The following is a 15,596-nucleotide window of genomic DNA, read 5'->3' on the forward strand; positions in this document are numbered from 1 at the left end:
TGCGCCGGGCGACTCCGGTGGGTGGGTGGCAGCGTCGCCATGGGAACTGGCAGCGGCCGCTAGCCCCTCTCCCGCGGCCTTCGCGCCGCCTTCCGAACAAACCCTCCCTTCCGGGGCGGGCCAAAGGAACTGCTTCCGGGGCGGGGCCGGCGCCGTTGCCGCGACGATGGAAATCCCGGCGTGCTTCGCGGCGGCGGGCTCATGGCGCCGGTGGCGCGACTGCTCTTCCTGCTGGCGGTGTGGACGCTGGCTGCTCTGGCCCGGCGCGGCGCCGGGGAGGCGGGCGATGGAGGGTGGTGAGCGGCGCCGGCGGCCGGGGCGGGCCGGGGCGGACCGCGGGGTGGGGCGGGCCGCTGACCCGCTGTGCCCGCAGGCAGCGGCCCGGGTCCGGGGCGCCGGCGGCCCTGGCGGAGGAGCAGCGCTGCGCCGTGGAACGTCGGGCGGACCTCAGCTACTCCGAGTTCGTGCAGCAGTACGTGCGTCCCCTCGCACTGGCCACCCCTCCCACACCCCAGTGCGTGTCCCCCTGAGCGCTGCTGTCCCCACTCCCTTGTTTGCCGACCCGTCCGCTCGGGCCCCCCTAGTCCGCCCCCCCCTTTCAGCTAACGCGGATGGACGAGGCTGAGACCTGGCCGTGACTCTGCCCTTGCAGCTACGCCTTCTCCAGACCCGTCATTCTGCAGGGGCTCACAGACAACTCGGTGAGTGCTGGCGCCCCTCCTGGCCACTTGTCAGCCGTGCTGGGCCCGGCCCTTGAGTCTCTTCCCCACCCCCTCAGAGGTTCCGGGCTTTGTGCTCCCGAGAAAGGCTACTGGCTTCCTTTGGGGACAGCGTGGTTCGGCTGAGCACTGCCAATACCTACTCCTACCGGAAAGGTGAGTTGCCCCACCCTGCAGCCCAGCCTGCTTGCCAGCATCTTGCAAGTAGCTTCGGCCAGTCCTGATCAGCCCCTTTCTCGCAGTGGACCTGCCCTTTCAGGAGTATGTGGAGCACTTGCTGTATCCCCAGGACCCTACCTCCCTGGGCAACGGTGAGTCCAATTTGGTTGGCCATGGGCTGGGATGGGGGCACCCAGGTGCCAAGATCTCTGCGCCTCCCATGTTCTTTGTTGGCAGACACCTTGTATTTCTTTGGGGACAACAATTTCAGCGAATGGGCATCGCTCTTTCAGCACTACTCCCCACCACCATTTAGTCTGCTGGGTACCACTACTGCTTACAGTTTTGGAATCGCAGGTGGGTACTTTGTAAAGCGGATTTGGAAGGGAAGGGAAGACTATAAGTTGGGTTACCTCAGCAACTGCTCATAAATGACCCCACAGGAGCTGGTTCTGGGGTGCCCTTCCACTGGCATGGGCCCGGGTTCTCAGAGGTGATCTACGGCCGCAAGGTCAGCACAGGATGGGGGCTGGGGCTCGGGGCTTACTGACTGCAACAGAGTGACCTTATTGCTCCCATCCTCAGCGCTGGTTCCTATACCCCCCTGAGAAGACACCCGAGTTCCATCCCAATAAAACCACGCTGGCCTGGCTTCAGGACATGTACCCAACCCTGGCACCATCTGCAAGGCCCTTGGAGTGCACCGTCCAGGCTGGTGAGGTCAGTAGGTGGCAGAAAGGGGCCAGGCTGGACCAGACGCCACCAACTAATCCCTGTGCCCCACCCCCACCTCCCAGCAGGTGCTGTATTTCCCTGACCGGTGGTGGCATGCCACGCTCAACCTGGACACCAGTGTTTTCATCTCTACCTTCCTCAACTAGCCAGAGTGGGCGGCTGGTGAGCCCAGCACACACCAGCGCACACCCCTAGAGTGCTCACAGATTTTATTACAGGACAGTGGTGGCAGCAGCCCACCCTCACCTGCTGTTTCTGGCCCAGATGGGGGTGGAGGTGGGGCTCACGGTCCAGCAGCAAAACTGATGGGGGGGGGGTTGGGGACACCAGGGCAGGGATCTAGGGACACCAACTATGTACAGGAACTGGAGCTACTGCCCCAAAGCCGTCCTGGGCCAGGGCACTAGGCAAGGCGGGCAGCCCTGGCCCTTGCTCAGCCTCAGTAGTCCTCCACCCAGCCGTTCTCGGAGATGAAAGCATCAATGACCTCTTTCATGGCCAGGTTGGGGATGAGCTGTTCCTGGGTCAGGGGGCTCCGGGTGACAGGGTCAAAGTGGCCCACGCGCTGCAGTGTGCAGTGACAACAGGATCAGAAAGTGCTCAGTGGTTATGGGTCCTACTCCCAACACTTTCTGGGCCCTCACCTGCAGATGCTCCTCAATGTCCTTTCGGTCATAGGTGATGCCGCTGGGCGTGATGCACGGTTCCCGCATGAGCTCAAAGCTGATCTTGCCACACAGATAGTCCGGGATGTCTCGCTTCTGCAGCATATGGGGTGAGGTCAGGCACCAGGATGGGGACGCTGGTCCAACTCCTGCTACCCAGAGGACAGACAGCTTACCTTTCTCTTCTCATCCACCTGGGAGAAAAGCTCATCCATGTCTGCTAAATACTTGTCCTGCGAAGAACCAAGCAGCTACGCGTGGGCCAGATGCCCCCTCCCCCTCCCCTGGGCACACCCTCCCGTCACAGGCACGCAAACATGCACACATCTACACGTGGGCCGGGGCACCCTCACATGCTTGGCCTCGATGCAGGCCTGCTGGGCCCGGATGTGGCCATCGTCCTCATCACCCTCGTGGTTCCGCTGACATTCTTCTAGTTCCCTGGGGGTCAACCAGGAGCTAGTCAGAAATGGCTCTGGCCAGAAGAGGTCACACTCCACCCCAACCTTGGGCTCATTCAGGTCTCGCCTTCCCTCCATCTCCTGCTTGCCAGTATTGGCCTTCAATAAACACTTGTGTTCTTGACTCAGAGTTAACCCCGGAGTGCTGACTTGGGGCTGGGTGGGGCCCTGGAGCCTGCCACTACCACAGCCCACCTCTCCCGCTCGGCCACAATAAGCCGAGTGAGGTAGGAGTGCAGCTCGTTCTCCTGGTGGATGCGCCGCTCCTCGATGCTGTTCCAGCGCTTCTTCTTAGCGATGCGCAGAGCACTAGGGATGTCATCCCCAAAGTTGAGCCGTTGCTCCTTGGCCAGGTTGTAGGCTGGGGGAATAGGGGCTTCAGGTCACCTGGCCAGTCCATCCACCCGGTCCCAGGCGCCCCTGTAACCTGACAACCTGTAGGCCCACCTCGCTGCAGATTGGCAATGGCCTCATCATAGCTCTCCATCTCTAGCTGGCACTGCCCCAGGAAGAAGTGTGCCTTCACAGACTGCCCGTCCAGTTCCAAAGCCCGCCGGCAGTCTGCCAGAGCCTGCTCATGCTGCTGCATCTTCAGGTAGCACAATGCCCGGTTGGTGTAGTACACTGCCACCAGGGGATTCCGGGTCTGGGGACCAAGGCCAGGCCAGCCAGCATGAGGGAGTGAGCTCTGTGCTCCTTCTCCGTCCTAGGCCCTGTCCTAGGTCCAGTTTAGAGCCCACGGCTAGAATCAAGACACCAGAAACTTCTCAGCTTCAAAGCCCCTGTGTACTGAGGACTGGTGGAGGATGAACTCCCGCTCCTGAGGCCTGCATGAGCCCACCCTCTTGACTCCCAGCAGGTCTTGTAAATCTAAGTTTCTCAGACCTGTGGAGATCCCCAGCTTTGGGCCTGGAATTCTCAAGGAACAAGGATCCCTGGTCCTCGGTCTGGGGGCCTCAAACACCTTGAAGCTCCCACCCGCCACACTTCTCCAGCAACCAGCAGTGGCTCGAGAGCCGCAGCCCTGACCCGACTGAAACAAGATCATCACTGAGCTCTCAGGGCCCAAACGCCCCCGCGTACGAACCAAGAGCCTCCGAAGGTCCGGTGGGAATGGCCGGGCAGGGGCTCCGGGGAGGACGCGGGGCCGAAGCCCGGGCCCCGCCCCCTCCCCTGGCCCGGACGCCGGTCCCTTCCCCCGGCGCGGGCGCACTCACGATGGCGCGGCCGTAGCAGGCCGCCGCCTCCGGGTACTTGCGGCCCACGAAGAGCCGGTTGCCCTGCTCCTTGAGCTCCTGCGCGCTCGGGCTCTTTTCGGGGCTTCCGCCGCCGGCGCCCAGCCGCGCGCCGCCCTCCTTCTCCTCCTTGCCCTTCATGGCGCCGCGCGGCACAGCCTGGGCTTTGCTCCCAGGCTCCGCGTCTGGCCCGCCCTACGCCCGCAGCCCGAGCCCGCAGCCCGAGCCCCCGATCCGCTCGGGCCCGGTCCAGCGATCCGCCACCGGAACTTCCGGCCGCGCGGGGCGGGGCCAGTGGGGCGGGCGGACGCGCGGTAGGCGGGGACGCGCATGAGTCCGACGAGCCGCGGGGGAGGGGGGAAGGAGGCGGAGCCGGTTGGGAGCATGCGCTCAAGGCAAAGCGACCCGCGACGTCAAGTCCGGAGCAGCGCCAGGACGGCGGCCCGGCAGCTCTCGGCTCCGCCCCACCGAGGCCCCGCCCCGCGCGCGAACATGGCGGCTGCACGCAGGCTGTGGGGCTGTGAGGCCTGGAGCTGCCGGGCCGCCGTCCTGGCCGCAACGGGGAGGTGCTGTGGGCGCGCGCGGACCGCTAGGGGCGGCTGGAAGGCCTGGACCGATGACAGGGCGGGGGGGGGCGGTCAGTAGGGCGGACGACCCCCGTTGCCCGAGTCTCCGTCACCGCCCTTCCCCAGGCACCGAGAGGAGTGCCTGCGGCCACCGAGGGCCGAGCGGAGAAGCACGTGACACGAAACGAGCTGGAGCGGCCGCGGGCGTGGAAGCTGGTGGTGAGGGCTTCCCACGTGCGGGGCCGGGCCTGGCGGCGTGGGCGGAGCTTCCTCGTGGTGCGGGTCCGCTTGGTGAGGTCCACCACCCGTGACCCCCGAACCCACCCCGGACCGGATTAGCCGGGAGAGCTGGGAGCCCCGCGAGGTCGCGGGCCGGACCTGGCCGGTTAGTGTCCTTGCCTGTGAAATGGGCCCATGGCCATGTCCGTGACGCTGGGGGTCCCTGGGAAGGGCAGCCCTACGCCGAGCTTGTCCAGACCCTGGTAGGGCACGAGTCCTGGCTGCAGGGATTCCGGAAGCGGCAGCCTTCGTGTCCCACCGCGCAGTGGTCGCAGTACACCCTCAGCAGAGGTGAGGGCCCCGTTGGCAGGCAGGGGTGCAGTATGCAGAGCTGTACGGGAGGATCGAGTGGCCAGTGTCCCCGGGCCCCAGCCTCCCTCTGCCCCTCCCTAGGCAGTCCCTCAGGGCTGTGGACCCCTCACCATGTGGAGACAGCAGTATGGACATGGGCTGTGGGGCAGAAGCTGTGCCCTGATCTGCTGCCCGGCCTTGGTCCCAGCCCGGCCATTCCTGAGGACACCACTGCCAGCCAAGAAATGCAGAACGCAGGCTGCCTGAACTTGGCTGTGGCCCAGGGCCTGCTCACCTGCCCGCAACCTCAGGCCACAGGTTTCTCTGGAGGGTGGGCTGTCCAAGCAGGAGGCTGGCTGCTGTAGGATCTCAGTAAATGCTTGCTGAACTCACACCTGACTGTGAGGACCCCAGCTTCTCCCCACACTCATTTTTCTCACACACACAGACACACACATCTCATACCAGTGCAGAGGAGAAGGGGGAAGCTCAGGCTGTCCACATGTCCGCAGTCTGTTCAGTGAGTGGGAGGGAGGCCAGGCCAGCCCCCAGAGCCCCGGTACAGCCACCTGCTGCAGTGTAAAATATTTATTCATTCTCCAAAAAGGCTCAGACCGCAAATCGTGGGGGAGAGGCCAGGGCAGGGTCTCCTCTGGGGCCACACCTGGGGACCTCCCCTGCATAGCCAGGCAGTCCTACCTCCCCAGGCCTGGGAAGGGGCGGCCAGGGCTGATGTAAGGCTTGGCCTGGACTCAGTGAGTTGCAGGGGCCACCTGCCCCCACGGAGGAGAAGCAGTCTTGAGATGTACATTCAGAGAGGGCGGACATGCAGACTCGCCTGGTGGCCGGCCCACATACACCTGTGCCCTGGCCCGTGTGGCCCTGGGAAGCCCATCAGGGTGGTGGAGGGATGTGGGCGCCCAGCAGGTCGTAGGCGAAGATGTTCCAGAAGATGGCAAAGAGCAGGAAAGTGCCATAGGCGAGCAGCACCACCCACCAGCCACACTGGTCCCGCAGGCGTTCCTCATAGCTGCGCAGGATGGTCAGACCCATGCTGACCCCTACCACTGCACCTGCCAGGTGTGCCATGAAGCTGGGCTGGGGGCCTGAGGCAGGCAGTGGTGGGGAAAAGCGGAGCCACACGGCCCGGCCCACCTCGGAACTCACTGCAGAGAAAGGTGGCAGGTGGGAGGCACCCTGGCCTTAGGCTGAGGCCCCCCAGCCCCCTGACCCCCTACTTACTGCACACCAAGGCCAGCACCATCCTCAGCAGCTTGTAGGGACACCTCATCCCAGCCCAGTTCTGATGGGGCGTGAGACAGAGGCTGTGAGGCAGGCCTTGTGGGCCCCTCCCCACACCCGCCCCGCAGTCTGCCCTATTACCATGACGACGTTGGCCAGGTGTGCCGAGCACAGGGCGTAGACCCCACCAGAGCCCCCCACCACAGGGGCCCGCATGTCGGTAATGGAGACAGTCAGGGAGCCTGTGTGAGCAAAGGGAGAGCCATGAGGGTGAGGCTCACCAGTATGATGGCCAGGGGCCACGTGCCTGCCTCACCTGCCAGCACACCAGCCAGGTAGAGCAGGCTGATGCGGAGGAGACCATGCACCATCTCCAAGGGCACCCCAATCATCAGCTGCAGGAGCGCGTTGAACCCTAGTTGCTCCAGGCTGGCCATGTGGGTGTAAACAGATGTACGGTCAGCTGTCAGGCCACCAGCCCGACTCGAGGGACTGAGTCTTCCTGACTCTGTCAGAGGGATGCTGGCGGTGGGCCCCCACTCACCCAACATGCATGAACATATAGGTGAGGAAGCGCCAGGCTCGAGCACGGTGGCCGGGGTGGTACACAAGGGGGCTCTTCATGTACTCAGGGTGGTAGGTCTGCAGCACCCACTTGTTGAGACGAGCCCCGTAGCACAGGAACACGATGATCTGGGAGGGAGAGGTGTTAGGGCCAGGCAGGGCCAGGCCTGTGGGCGGCTCCTGAGTGGCAGACAAGTGGGCACACCTGGGCAAGGGTGACTGAGGCCATAAACACGGGGGGTGGGCAGCTGCGGTGTCTGTAAAAGTACCAGTGGCGGTCCACCTCTCGGGGCAGGATCTCGTAGGCAACGTAGCGCACAAACCGCTTGTAGACACCCAGGCCTGGCTCATCCAGCAGCCCGTCCCGGGGCAGTGCCCTCTGTCCGTTGGCGATGGCCCGCTTAAAGCTGCTTGAGCGTTTACTGCTGATCTGGAGGGGGGCGGCCCTAAGCATGGGCCACCATACTCCCCACCCCCACCCCCTGAGCCACCCTGTCCCCTTGGCCCACCCAGCTCCTGGTAGAGTCTGAGTCCCTGCCCCAAGTCCACACTCCTCCCTGGTGGGAAGGGCAGGGAGTGGGGGCTGCCTGCCCACCCCAATCCAGCCAGGCACTGTGCCTGCCAAGGCCTAGGCCCCTACCCCTGCTGTCCGCCCATTATGGCACTGACCAGGTCCACCAGCTCCTGGTAGCAGACCTGGCCCCGCTCGTTGCTCTGGGCCAAGGCCACCAGCATGTCCAGCTTGGCTGGGTCCAGGGGCAGCTCATGGCTGTGCACCAGGCCGGTGAAGGTGTCCGCACCGATGAAACCTGTGTGCTCAGGGTCCAGCTGCTGGGGTGGGGTGGGGCCATCGGCCAAGGCTTGAGAGTGGGGGTCAGGCTTCCAAGCCACAGGGCTGGGCCAGGCCAGCTGGGACAGGCAGGCTCCAAGCACCCCGGGGCCAGACCTCTGCACCCACACGGTCCCAGGAGCTGCCAGGGCACCAGTGCCTGGGTCCCAGGCCTCCAGCTCTTAGGGGCCTCCCCACCTCATTCCTGCCTTGCCCATCCTCCTAGAAGGGTAGGGCCAAGGTCTGAGGACAATCTCCCTCCCTCCTATACCTCCCCAGGGACCCTGATCTGGCTCGCCCTCTCCCGGAGTGTCCGGCAGGGGGCCAGGGTCATGGGAGAGGGGGCTTGAGAGTAGGCGCCGAGCAGCGGGACTGGACCGCGGCTCTCTGGGAGCTCCGTCGCCTCGGCCCAGCCCAGCGGCGGAGGGCTGCGGCGGGGACTGTGCGGGCGCCACCCACCCACCCACCCACCCAACCACGCCACGCACCTGCTCCTGGATAAGCTGCAGCAGCGAGCTCCTGTCCATAGAGCCAGGCGGGGCCGGGGTCGGCGGCCGCGGCCGGAAGGGGCTGCTTTGCGGACGACTCCGCTCCGCCCCGGCCCGCCCGCTCCTCCCGCTCCGTTCGGCGCCGCGTCACGGAGCCGGAGCCGCCCGCCCGTGCGCGCGCGCTGCCGCCGCCGGCCCCGCCACGCGCGGCCGGGACACGCGCGCGCTCCGCATGCGGACGCGCCCCAGGAAGGAACGGCCCCGACCATAGCTTGGGTCTCGCCGACCGGCTCACCGTCTTCCCGTTCCAGGTTGGGGCTGCTCGTCAAGCGGGGCCAGCGGCTGGGAAACTGAGTCACGGCACACCACCCCAGCTCCCTCCCTCGCGCGCCCCTCTGCTTGGGGCTTGAGCGCTGAGGCCACCTCCTCACTGCCTGTGATCCTTACTCAGGCCAGGGTTCCCTGAAGGTGCCAGCTTGCCTGCCAGACACGCTTGTTTGCTGGCAGCAAGGCACCAGGGTCCTATCATGTGGGCACCAAGGCCGACAGGGCAACTAGCAGGGGTCCGTGGGGGAGGCTTGGTGCAGCCGTCCCTGCTCAGCGCGCAGACACCAATCCACAGCACCCACCTGGGACTGGAGACCCCGTACTGCTCCTGCAGGCTCAATGCTGGACAGTGGGACCTCCAGTTCCGGGAGTTCATGGGGAGCCTAGGCAAACCCGTGGACGATGGTGCAGAGACCCCAATGCACAGGGCTGCAGCTGGGATAGGAAAGGGTCCCTGCTTCCTGGGGAGGGCAAGCAGACCCCTCCAGGGATGGAGGTGACAGAGACCATGGTGATGTGTCATAACAGCAAGCCCCTCAAGGGCCACTCAAAATCCTGATGCCACAGTCAACACTGGGGCAGCTGGGCCTCAGGCGGAACCACTGGCTAAAAGAGCATCCAGCGCCACCCTAAAGCAGGTGAGCAGCACACCCACGGGACCGGGGCCAGCAGGGCTGGGAGGCTGGTGCAAGGACAACTTCAGGGTCAATCCCAGAACTTGTGTGTCAGGCTGGAGCATCCCTGTGGAGCGGGGAGCTCCCCCAACCTACAAATAGCCCCTCGGAGCTTGGGGAAGGCTGCCTCGCAGAGAAGGGCTGATGGCAGACAGGTAGCACCCAGCCACACCGCAGGCTCTCCGCTCCAGGCCCCAGAACACACACTGAGTAGACGCCCGGGCCCCACGCTGGGCACCCTCCTCAGTCCAAGAAAGGTTCTCGCTCCCCCACCCTGCAGGCTGGGGCTCTCTGGCTGTCCCCGCCCAGTGCCAGGGGCCGAGGCCTCTGGTCAGGGTGTGAGGAAACACGACAGACTTCTCAGGCCAGGCCAACCCCGTGCAGAAGCAGGGCGTCTGTGCGCACCCCAGTCCCGCCCCCGAGTCCCAGACCCTCAGCACACCTCAGCCAGGCTACTGGGATGCTGAGCTCTGGGGGGCGGGGCAGCCATCAAAAGGGTCTTGCGTATCAGAACCCCTCAGGCCAGCACAGACCTGGATGGATGCAGTGGCTCCTGGAGAGCAGCTGGGCCCCGAGGGAGACCGCAGAATGGGGACCCAGGCCTGGAGGGGAGGTGTGGGGCTCAGGACTGAGGTTTCCAGCCCATGCTGAGACAAAGGACGTGTTTTAGTGGATTCAAGAAACGTCTCTTCAAAAAGCAGGATCCCAGGTGCAAAAGACAGAAGTGAAGTTTAATCAGGAGACCCCACCTCATGTCTTCCGGGAGGGGTGAGGCGCTGGGCCCATCTCCAAACCAGGGAGGAGAGGGAGACCATATCAACCACGTCCTTCCCCCACCCCCACCTTTGACCCCCTTCATGCCCACTGACTGCCTGGGACCAGAAAGGAGTGGAGCCCTGAGAATATTTGGGTCTGGGGTCACTGGCTTCCTTGCCCATGGCGCCCATTCCCTCCGACACATGACACCCAACGCAGGTGATGCTCGGCATCTGCAGCTGGATAGGGACACAGGCTACCAGGACCTGGAGGCCGGCCCTTGGGGCTCAGGCAGGGAGGCAGGCCAGGTGTCCCCAGACAGAAGGCAGGCCCCTCGAGCAGGTGGCCCCCACACCAGCACCCTGGGGGCCCCTGAGGCCTCATCGGCTCTTCAGCAGGGCTCGGAAGAGTGAGAGGCTGAGGATGGCAGTGACGGCAGCTCCAACGGCCCCCAGCATCACCCGCAGCCAGGAGGAGGTGGTGGGCAGCTCGCCGGGGGCCAGGTGTCTGCAGGACAGAGAGGCTGGCTGGGGGCAGATGCCGCTGCCCGAGCCCCCACCCCGCCTCCTGGGGCTGCGCTCTGCCCGCACGGGGCCACCAGCAGGACTTGGGCCCATGCTACAGCTGCCCTGCTCTCCGGTCAACGGGGATGACTGCTTCCCTGGACGGGGCCTGGCCTCCCACCGCAGGGCTGGGTGCAGGTACCCACGGGCAAGCGGCCATGGCGGCGAGCCGGGTGAACACAGCAGTGCTGAGCCTGGTCTGGCCGACACACGAGAAGGGGGCAGGGGCAGGCAGCCGGTGTCTGCGGCAGAACTCTGTGGGTGACAGCCCAGGCGGCAAGATGCCTTCGGGCAGGTCTGCCTTGGAGGAGACAAAGAGGCAGGGGGTCTGCCCGTCCATGTAGTGGCGCTGCAGAGAGAGGGGCTGCATGAGGGTGCCGTCCCGGGCGGCCAAGGCACACGGACTGCCCCAGAGGGACCCGGGATGGGGGTGCGGGGTGCCTTGCCTTGTAGACGTCAGCGCAGAGCACGAAGGACCTGGGATCGCTGCCATCGAACATCAAGCAGGCCACGTCACAGGTGGCATCGGGCTCCGTGGCCAGCAGGCTGTCTGCACTCGCCTCGCACAGCTAGACAAAGAGTGGCCTCAGGGAGGGGTGCAGGGTGAGCCCTGTGGGCCACGTTGAGACAGGCCCCCCAGCGCAGACCCAGGGTCTATCCTGGGGACCCCAGCACTCACTATCAGGTACTTCTCCTGCCCGTTGACCTGCACTGTGTTGACGGCATAAACGGCACGCTCCTCAGCGAACTCCCTGGTATCCTGGTGTGGAGAAGGGAGGCGCCTGAAGCTTGCTGGCCCGGACACTGCCCAGAGGCCCCCCCGCCCCCGTGCAGATGCTCACCCCCAGGCTGCGGCCGAGAAAGGCCTGCAGGAAGGCAGACTTGCCCACTCCGCATGCTCCCACCACCTTGCACAGGAGAACGTTCCTCTGCGTCTGCCCCTTCTCCTGGTCCAGCCTCTTCTCACGAGTGACTGGGGATGGACAGCCGGAGTGAGTGTGACCAAGGGGGCTGCCAGGGAGGCGCTGGGCTCAGGGCGGGGGTGGGCACCCACCTGTGATGGCGTGAGCTTGGGAGTCCTGCTCGCAGAGGGTCGGGTAGCCCAAGTAACCAAGATGCTCAAGACAGCGCCGGACGTCCAAGTAGGTCACCAGGCTGGGGGCGGGAGGGATGGGGTCACGGCCGAGCGCCCGGCACAGGCAGTGTTCCCGCGGGCAGGGGCTGAACTCACGTCCACTGGCAGAGGTACCCATGGAGAGACAGCCGGCCAGCCTCGGTGCAGACCTCCAGAGGCAGCTGGGGGCCCCAGGGAGCAGTGGGGAACACGCTGAAGAAGCTCTCCAGCTCTGCAGGCGAGAGGCAGCCATCACGGTCCTGGGGGCAGAAGGGCCGCGGTGACACGTACCTGGAGGCTGGCGGGATCGGGGGCGGTGCAGGGTGGAGGTCATGACTCCCTTACCTGGTCATACTTCTCAAACACCCTTTGCACAAATTGGTAGCCAAAGTGGTTGAGCTCGGTGCTGCAGCCTGGGGGCACGTGGAGCCTGTGGGGGATGTAGGGGCTGTCCGGTTCCCAGGGGAGCCCCTTGCCCGCCAGGCCCCCCACCTCCCGTGTCTCGGTCTCGGCACAGGGAGGCTCCTGCACTGCCCCCTCAGCCGAGCACCACGGCAGGAGCGCAGACAGGAAGGCATTTGGAGCAGGGGACCATCTGCTTCGTCCCATCCTGACCACCCACAGCGAGGCAGCTCCTAGAAAGGCCGTCGAGGCCCAATCCCAAGGGCCCCCACTGCGGGTCGAAGAGCCCCCAGGCACCCGCCTGACACTGAGAAGGAAGGCTAAGCCCCACCCACCACTCACGGTGGGACAAGGTAGTCAGGGGTCAGCTCCAGCGTGTCTCCGTAGCCGAAGCGTCGCAAGATGGTCCACGTGGTCTCGTGGCGCCCCCGTTGGATAAACAGTGTGTTCAAGAAAAGAAAGCCTGTTCCAAAAGAAACAAAAGAACAGGTAGCACCGAGCACAGCCTGGACCCCTTCCTGCTCCCAGGGCACGGCAAGGCATCAGGACTCACCGTCCAGGGTCAGCCGGTCATCCTGCACACCTCCTGCCACGTTCTTGCACACCACCATCTTCACATCCTCCAGGGCCTGAGGGGCCAGTGGGTGCCCAAAGCAGGATTTCTGCCCCCGAGGGAAAGTCGCCATCAGCCAGCCAGCCGCCTCAGTGACTGCTCAGCGTCACTAAGGGTACCTGAGGCTGTGCCCTCGAAGGACGGGCAGCGCCAGCAGAGGGAGCCGCACCTGGAAAGCGTTGAGCTCCTCGTCACTGAGCGCCTGGTCTAGATCCTGGTCTGAGAGCCTGAAGATGCGCGTGAGGGCCTGGGCACACGCGGGCCTCAGCTGCAGGGACAGCCAGCTCAGCACGAACCCCATGCCACCGCTCCCGCCGGCCCGGCCACCTCCCCGGTGCCTGCCGCCCACCTGCTTGGCGTCGGGGTCGTAGAGCGGGGCCATGGGATGCAGCACTGCCTTCTGCGCATAGTAGAACAGCTCTGAGATGTTCCTCAGGTTCTTGGCAGAGCACTGGTGGCCACAGGGACAGACTCAGACACGTGACCAGTACCACAAAACTCAAAGGGGCCCCCCACAAAAGGCAGGCATGGGGTGTCTTCCAGGAGACCTGGGGAGGTCCGCAGGCCCGCAGCTGAGGCCAGTGGCACACGGGCACCCGCCCACGCACCTCCACACACGTCTCGATCTCAGGGAACTGGCTCATGATGGGCAGCACAGCCTCCATCGAGCTCCCCGGCCGCAGGTCCGACTTGTTGCCCACCAGGATGATGGGGACTCTGGGGGAAAGGCCTATGGTCACCATGGATGGGGAGCAGGCGGGGCCCACCCCCCTGGGCCCTGCCCATTACCTGGGGCCCCTCTCAGTCTCCCCATTCACCAGTGGGATCCACTTGGTTCGTATCTGAAAAGCAAGGGCTAGCCGTGAGGACAAGGGCCTGCCTGTCTTCACGGCTCCCTCCTGGAACTCGTGCCCGGACGTGGGGAGGTCAAGGCCCACTGAGGAACAAAGTCCTGGGCACTCGGAATTGTGGCCACCTGCAGAGAACAGTCAGCAGGTGGGGCCTCATCTGATCCTAGCAGTTCCCAAACACCACCAAGGGGCCCGGACTCAGCAGCCTAAAGCAGCCCCTTCCACAGGCCTGAGTGGTTCAGACTTCTAACCACCCACGTACTTTGTGGGGAGGCAGGGCCACAGGAGCTCCCTGGGGAAGCTGTGGGGGTCCTGCATACAGGCCCCCAGTACCCAGAGCCTCGGGCAGCTGGATGTCCATCTGGAGTCTGTTCAGAGGACAACATGGAGCTGGGTGCCAGCAACAAGGACCTGGGGTGCAGAAGGAGCTCTTGCCCTCACCTTCTCAATGGTGGCCTCCTCAGACACGTCGTACACCATACACACCACGTTTGCCTGTGGGAAAGGGGGTGAGGCACGGCATGACCACAGGCTTCCTGCTCCACGCCGCCCTTGATAGGGCCAGACACCTTGGAACCCCACCCCTCTTTAGCACCCCTCCAGCCAGTGTGCCCCAGCCACCATCAGCTGCTCCAACCTGACAAGTCCTCCCCTGTCCTCTTCCACTGGAGCCGCCAGGCCTGAGCATGGCAGCTCTGGCGGGTCCCCTGGAAGGCTCAGGACAAACAGCGCCACCCCTAGAACTTGGCACCCTGGCCCCAGCCCTGCGTTCCCGTGTCATTTCAGGCAGAGTGAGTGACAGGGGCAACACCACAAGGGATGATGGTGACAAGAAGGCTGGGTAGCTGTGGCCTTTACCCTGGCCCAGCGATGCCCCAGGACACAGCAGAGGCTCCCCCAGGGGAGCTCTGTTCAGGCACAGATCTTTCTGATAACAGATAAGCAGGGCACCCGCTACGGTCCAGCTCAGAGCCCTGCACTGGACTACGGGATAGCAGTACAGGTAGCCAAGGCACAGAGCTAGATAAGGGGTCACTTTGGAAGGGCAAACAATGGGTGCACAGAGCCATGGAGCTGACCGGCCATGTGGGAAGCATGGTCCCTCTCCTCCCCAGGTCCCTGCAGGGTGAGCCCAGGGAACCTGACAAATGGCAGCGCTGAGAGATCATGGCAGGAATTAGCAAGACCTCAGGCACCCTGAGCACCTTAACCTAATCCCTGGGAGGCGGCAGCCGGGGGCTCAGCCCTCAGGACACAGTGTACCTTGTGAATCTCGTCCTGGAGCTCCTCGGGGGTCTGCTCCGCTTCTGCAGAGGAAGAGACCCTGACTGTGGAACCTGCCCGAATGCCTGCCCCCATCCCCCAGGGCGAAGCGCGGGCGGCCCGCTCTACCTGAGTAGTCCACGATGTGGGTGGGCACCTTCTCCGGGGTGACGTCTGCGGGAATGGTGATCTCCTCAGCGCGGGGAGGGACCTGCAGGGGACGCGGCGTGAGGGCGGCCGGAGGCCGGGAGACCGGCACCGAGAGCTGCAGCCACGCTCGCCTCTTACCTCCGCGGGGAACTCCTCGCCCACGAGCGACAGGATCAGCGACGTCTTTCCCACCTGGGCTGCGCGGGGCGGCGCGGTCAGCGCATGGCCACGATCGCCGCGCCCCCTCCCCACTCCAGCCCGACCCTGGCCCCGACCCGGCGGCCCCGAGACCCCCACCCGGCTCCCCAGCCCGTCGCCTACCCTCGCCCAGGAGCAAGATGCGCACGTCCCGCTTCATGGCGGCTACGCGTATCCCGGCCCCGGCCCACCCCCGGCCCCGTCCCCGGCCCCGTCCCCGTCCCTGGCCCCAACCAGCGCTCTCCCACTCGCCCGCACTTCCGGCCCTCGCCCGCACTTCCGGGCCCCGCTCGCTGAGCCACACTAACGAGCCGGGCGGGCCAGAGCGTCCCGGCTGTGCGGCGGCGCCACCGCGCGGGCACACTGGGCATCGCAGACCCCGCCCCGCCCCGGGCCGAGCAGGGTCCTTCGCAGGGAGCGGGCGGGGGTTTGGCGGAGGCTGCGCTCAGGCC

At 65.2% G+C, this 15,596-nt stretch overlaps 4 protein-coding genes across 9 annotated transcripts; 1 reads left to right on the plus strand and 3 right to left on the minus strand.

Moving 5' to 3' along the window:
• Positions 1-19: 19 nt before the first annotated feature.
• On the plus strand, positions 20-2,869 carry JMJD8 (jumonji domain containing 8). 3 transcript variants are annotated; one of them, XM_032425856.1, is made up of 10 exons: positions 20-237; positions 374-472; positions 653-701; positions 779-875; positions 962-1,030; positions 1,116-1,235; positions 1,322-1,389; positions 1,464-1,598; positions 1,676-1,775; positions 2,292-2,869. In XM_032425856.1, the coding sequence occupies exons 1-9, from the start codon at positions 167-169 to the stop codon at positions 1,757-1,759; spliced, it is 792 nt and encodes a 263-aa protein (XP_032281747.1). In that variant the 5' UTR covers positions 20-166; the 3' UTR covers positions 1,760-1,775; positions 2,292-2,869. The 3 variants fall into 3 exon arrangements, with proteins under 3 accessions (XP_032281747.1, XP_032281745.1, XP_032281746.1); XM_032425854.1 differs by having other exon boundaries at positions 152-296; XM_032425855.1 differs by having other exon boundaries at positions 156-296; positions 1,679-1,775; positions 2,292-2,522.
• On the minus strand, positions 1,809-4,298 carry STUB1 (STIP1 homology and U-box containing protein 1). Its single transcript, XM_032425853.1, has 7 exons — positions 3,957-4,298; positions 3,187-3,385; positions 2,935-3,100; positions 2,632-2,719; positions 2,455-2,511; positions 2,258-2,374; positions 1,809-2,178 (listed from the first exon to the last, which is right to left on the minus strand). Exons 1-7 carry the CDS (start codon positions 4,113-4,115, stop codon positions 2,053-2,055), a joined length of 912 nt encoding a protein of 303 aa, XP_032281744.1. The 5' UTR covers positions 4,116-4,298; the 3' UTR covers positions 1,809-2,052.
• Positions 4,299-4,455: 157 nt separating this feature from the next.
• Positions 4,456-8,382, minus strand: RHBDL1 (rhomboid like 1). 3 transcript variants are annotated; one of them, XR_004301989.1, is made up of 9 exons: positions 8,234-8,382; positions 7,586-7,747; positions 7,122-7,346; positions 6,897-7,045; positions 6,669-6,781; positions 6,494-6,594; positions 6,353-6,413; positions 5,576-6,276; positions 4,456-5,150 (listed from the first exon to the last, which is right to left on the minus strand). XR_004301989.1 is itself a non-coding variant. In XM_032426028.1 (8 exons), the coding sequence occupies exons 1-8, from the start codon at positions 8,270-8,272 to the stop codon at positions 6,005-6,007; spliced, it is 1,119 nt and encodes a 372-aa protein (XP_032281919.1). In that variant the 5' UTR covers positions 8,273-8,382; the 3' UTR covers positions 4,456-6,004. The 3 variants fall into 3 exon arrangements, 2 of the variants coding, with proteins under 2 accessions (XP_032281919.1, XP_032281918.1); XM_032426028.1 differs by having other exon boundaries at positions 4,456-6,276; positions 7,586-7,744; XM_032426027.1 differs by having other exon boundaries at positions 4,456-6,276.
• Positions 8,383-9,783: 1,401 nt separating this feature from the next.
• RHOT2 (ras homolog family member T2) lies at positions 9,784-15,395 on the minus strand. 2 transcript variants are annotated; one of them, XM_032425843.1, is made up of 19 exons: positions 15,268-15,299; positions 15,085-15,138; positions 14,926-15,007; positions 14,797-14,840; positions 13,975-14,028; positions 13,472-13,524; positions 13,291-13,399; positions 13,032-13,133; positions 12,852-12,950; positions 12,623-12,731; positions 12,412-12,532; positions 12,013-12,097; positions 11,785-11,927; positions 11,608-11,708; positions 11,396-11,526; positions 11,233-11,313; positions 11,000-11,122; positions 10,700-10,902; positions 9,784-10,497 (listed from the first exon to the last, which is right to left on the minus strand). In XM_032425843.1, the coding sequence occupies exons 5-19, from the start codon at positions 14,011-14,013 to the stop codon at positions 10,371-10,373; spliced, it is 1,626 nt and encodes a 541-aa protein (XP_032281734.1). In that variant the 5' UTR covers positions 14,014-14,028; positions 14,797-14,840; positions 14,926-15,007; positions 15,085-15,138; positions 15,268-15,299; the 3' UTR covers positions 9,784-10,370. The 2 variants fall into 2 exon arrangements, with proteins under 2 accessions (XP_032281734.1, XP_032281733.1); XM_032425842.1 differs by having other exon boundaries at positions 9,785-10,497; positions 15,085-15,143; positions 15,268-15,395.
• Between the last annotated feature and the right edge of the window lie 201 nt (positions 15,396-15,596).

Source organism: Phoca vitulina, unplaced genomic scaffold, assembly GCF_004348235.1.
Source record: "Phoca vitulina isolate PV1807 unplaced genomic scaffold, GSC_HSeal_1.0 scaffold33, whole genome shotgun sequence".
Taxonomy (NCBI): domain Eukaryota; kingdom Metazoa; phylum Chordata; class Mammalia; order Carnivora; family Phocidae; genus Phoca; species Phoca vitulina.

Excerpts from the sequence above, each read along its gene's own strand:
- RHOT2 (XM_032425842.1), bottom strand. The coding sequence starts at position 15,304 with ATGAAGCGGGACGTGCGCATCTTGCTCCTGGGCGAGG. Across the intron at positions 15,008-15,084 it reads GCGAGGAGTTCCCCGCGGAG|GTCCCTCCCCGCGCTGAGGA; the intron begins GTAAGAGGCGAG and ends CGTCCCCTGCAG. Across the intron at positions 11,709-11,784 it reads GGGTACCTCTGCCAGTGGAC|CCTGGTGACCTACTTGGACG; the intron begins GTGAGTTCAGCC and ends TCCCGCCCCCAG.
- STUB1 (XM_032425853.1), bottom strand. The coding sequence starts at position 4,115 with ATGAAGGGCAAGGAGGAGAAGGAGGGCGGCGCGCGGCTGGGCGCCGGC. Across the intron at positions 2,375-2,454 it reads AGGTGGATGAGAAGAGAAAG|AAGCGAGACATCCCGGACTA; the intron begins GTAAGCTGTCTG and ends CATATGCTGCAG. Across the intron at positions 2,179-2,257 it reads ACATTGAGGAGCATCTGCAG|CGCGTGGGCCACTTTGACCC; the intron begins GTGAGGGCCCAG and ends TGCACACTGCAG.
- JMJD8 (XM_032425854.1), top strand. The coding sequence starts at position 202 with ATGGCGCCGGTGGCGCGACTGCTCTTCCTGCTGGCGGTGTGGACGCTG. Across the intron at positions 473-652 it reads TACTCCGAGTTCGTGCAGCA|CTACGCCTTCTCCAGACCCG; the intron begins GTACGTGCGTCC and ends CTGCCCTTGCAG. Across the intron at positions 1,031-1,115 it reads CCCTACCTCCCTGGGCAACG|ACACCTTGTATTTCTTTGGG; the intron begins GTGAGTCCAATT and ends CTTTGTTGGCAG.
- RHBDL1 (XM_032426027.1), bottom strand. The coding sequence starts at position 8,272 with ATGGACAGGAGCTCGCTGCTGCAGCTTATCCAGGAGCAG. Across the intron at positions 7,046-7,121 it reads CCTCAGTCACCCTTGCCCAG|ATCATCGTGTTCCTGTGCTA; the intron begins GTGTGCCCACTT and ends TCTCCCTCCCAG. Across the intron at positions 6,595-6,668 it reads CCTGGCTGGTGTGCTGGCAG|GCTCCCTGACTGTCTCCATT; the intron begins GTGAGGCAGGCA and ends TTGCTCACACAG.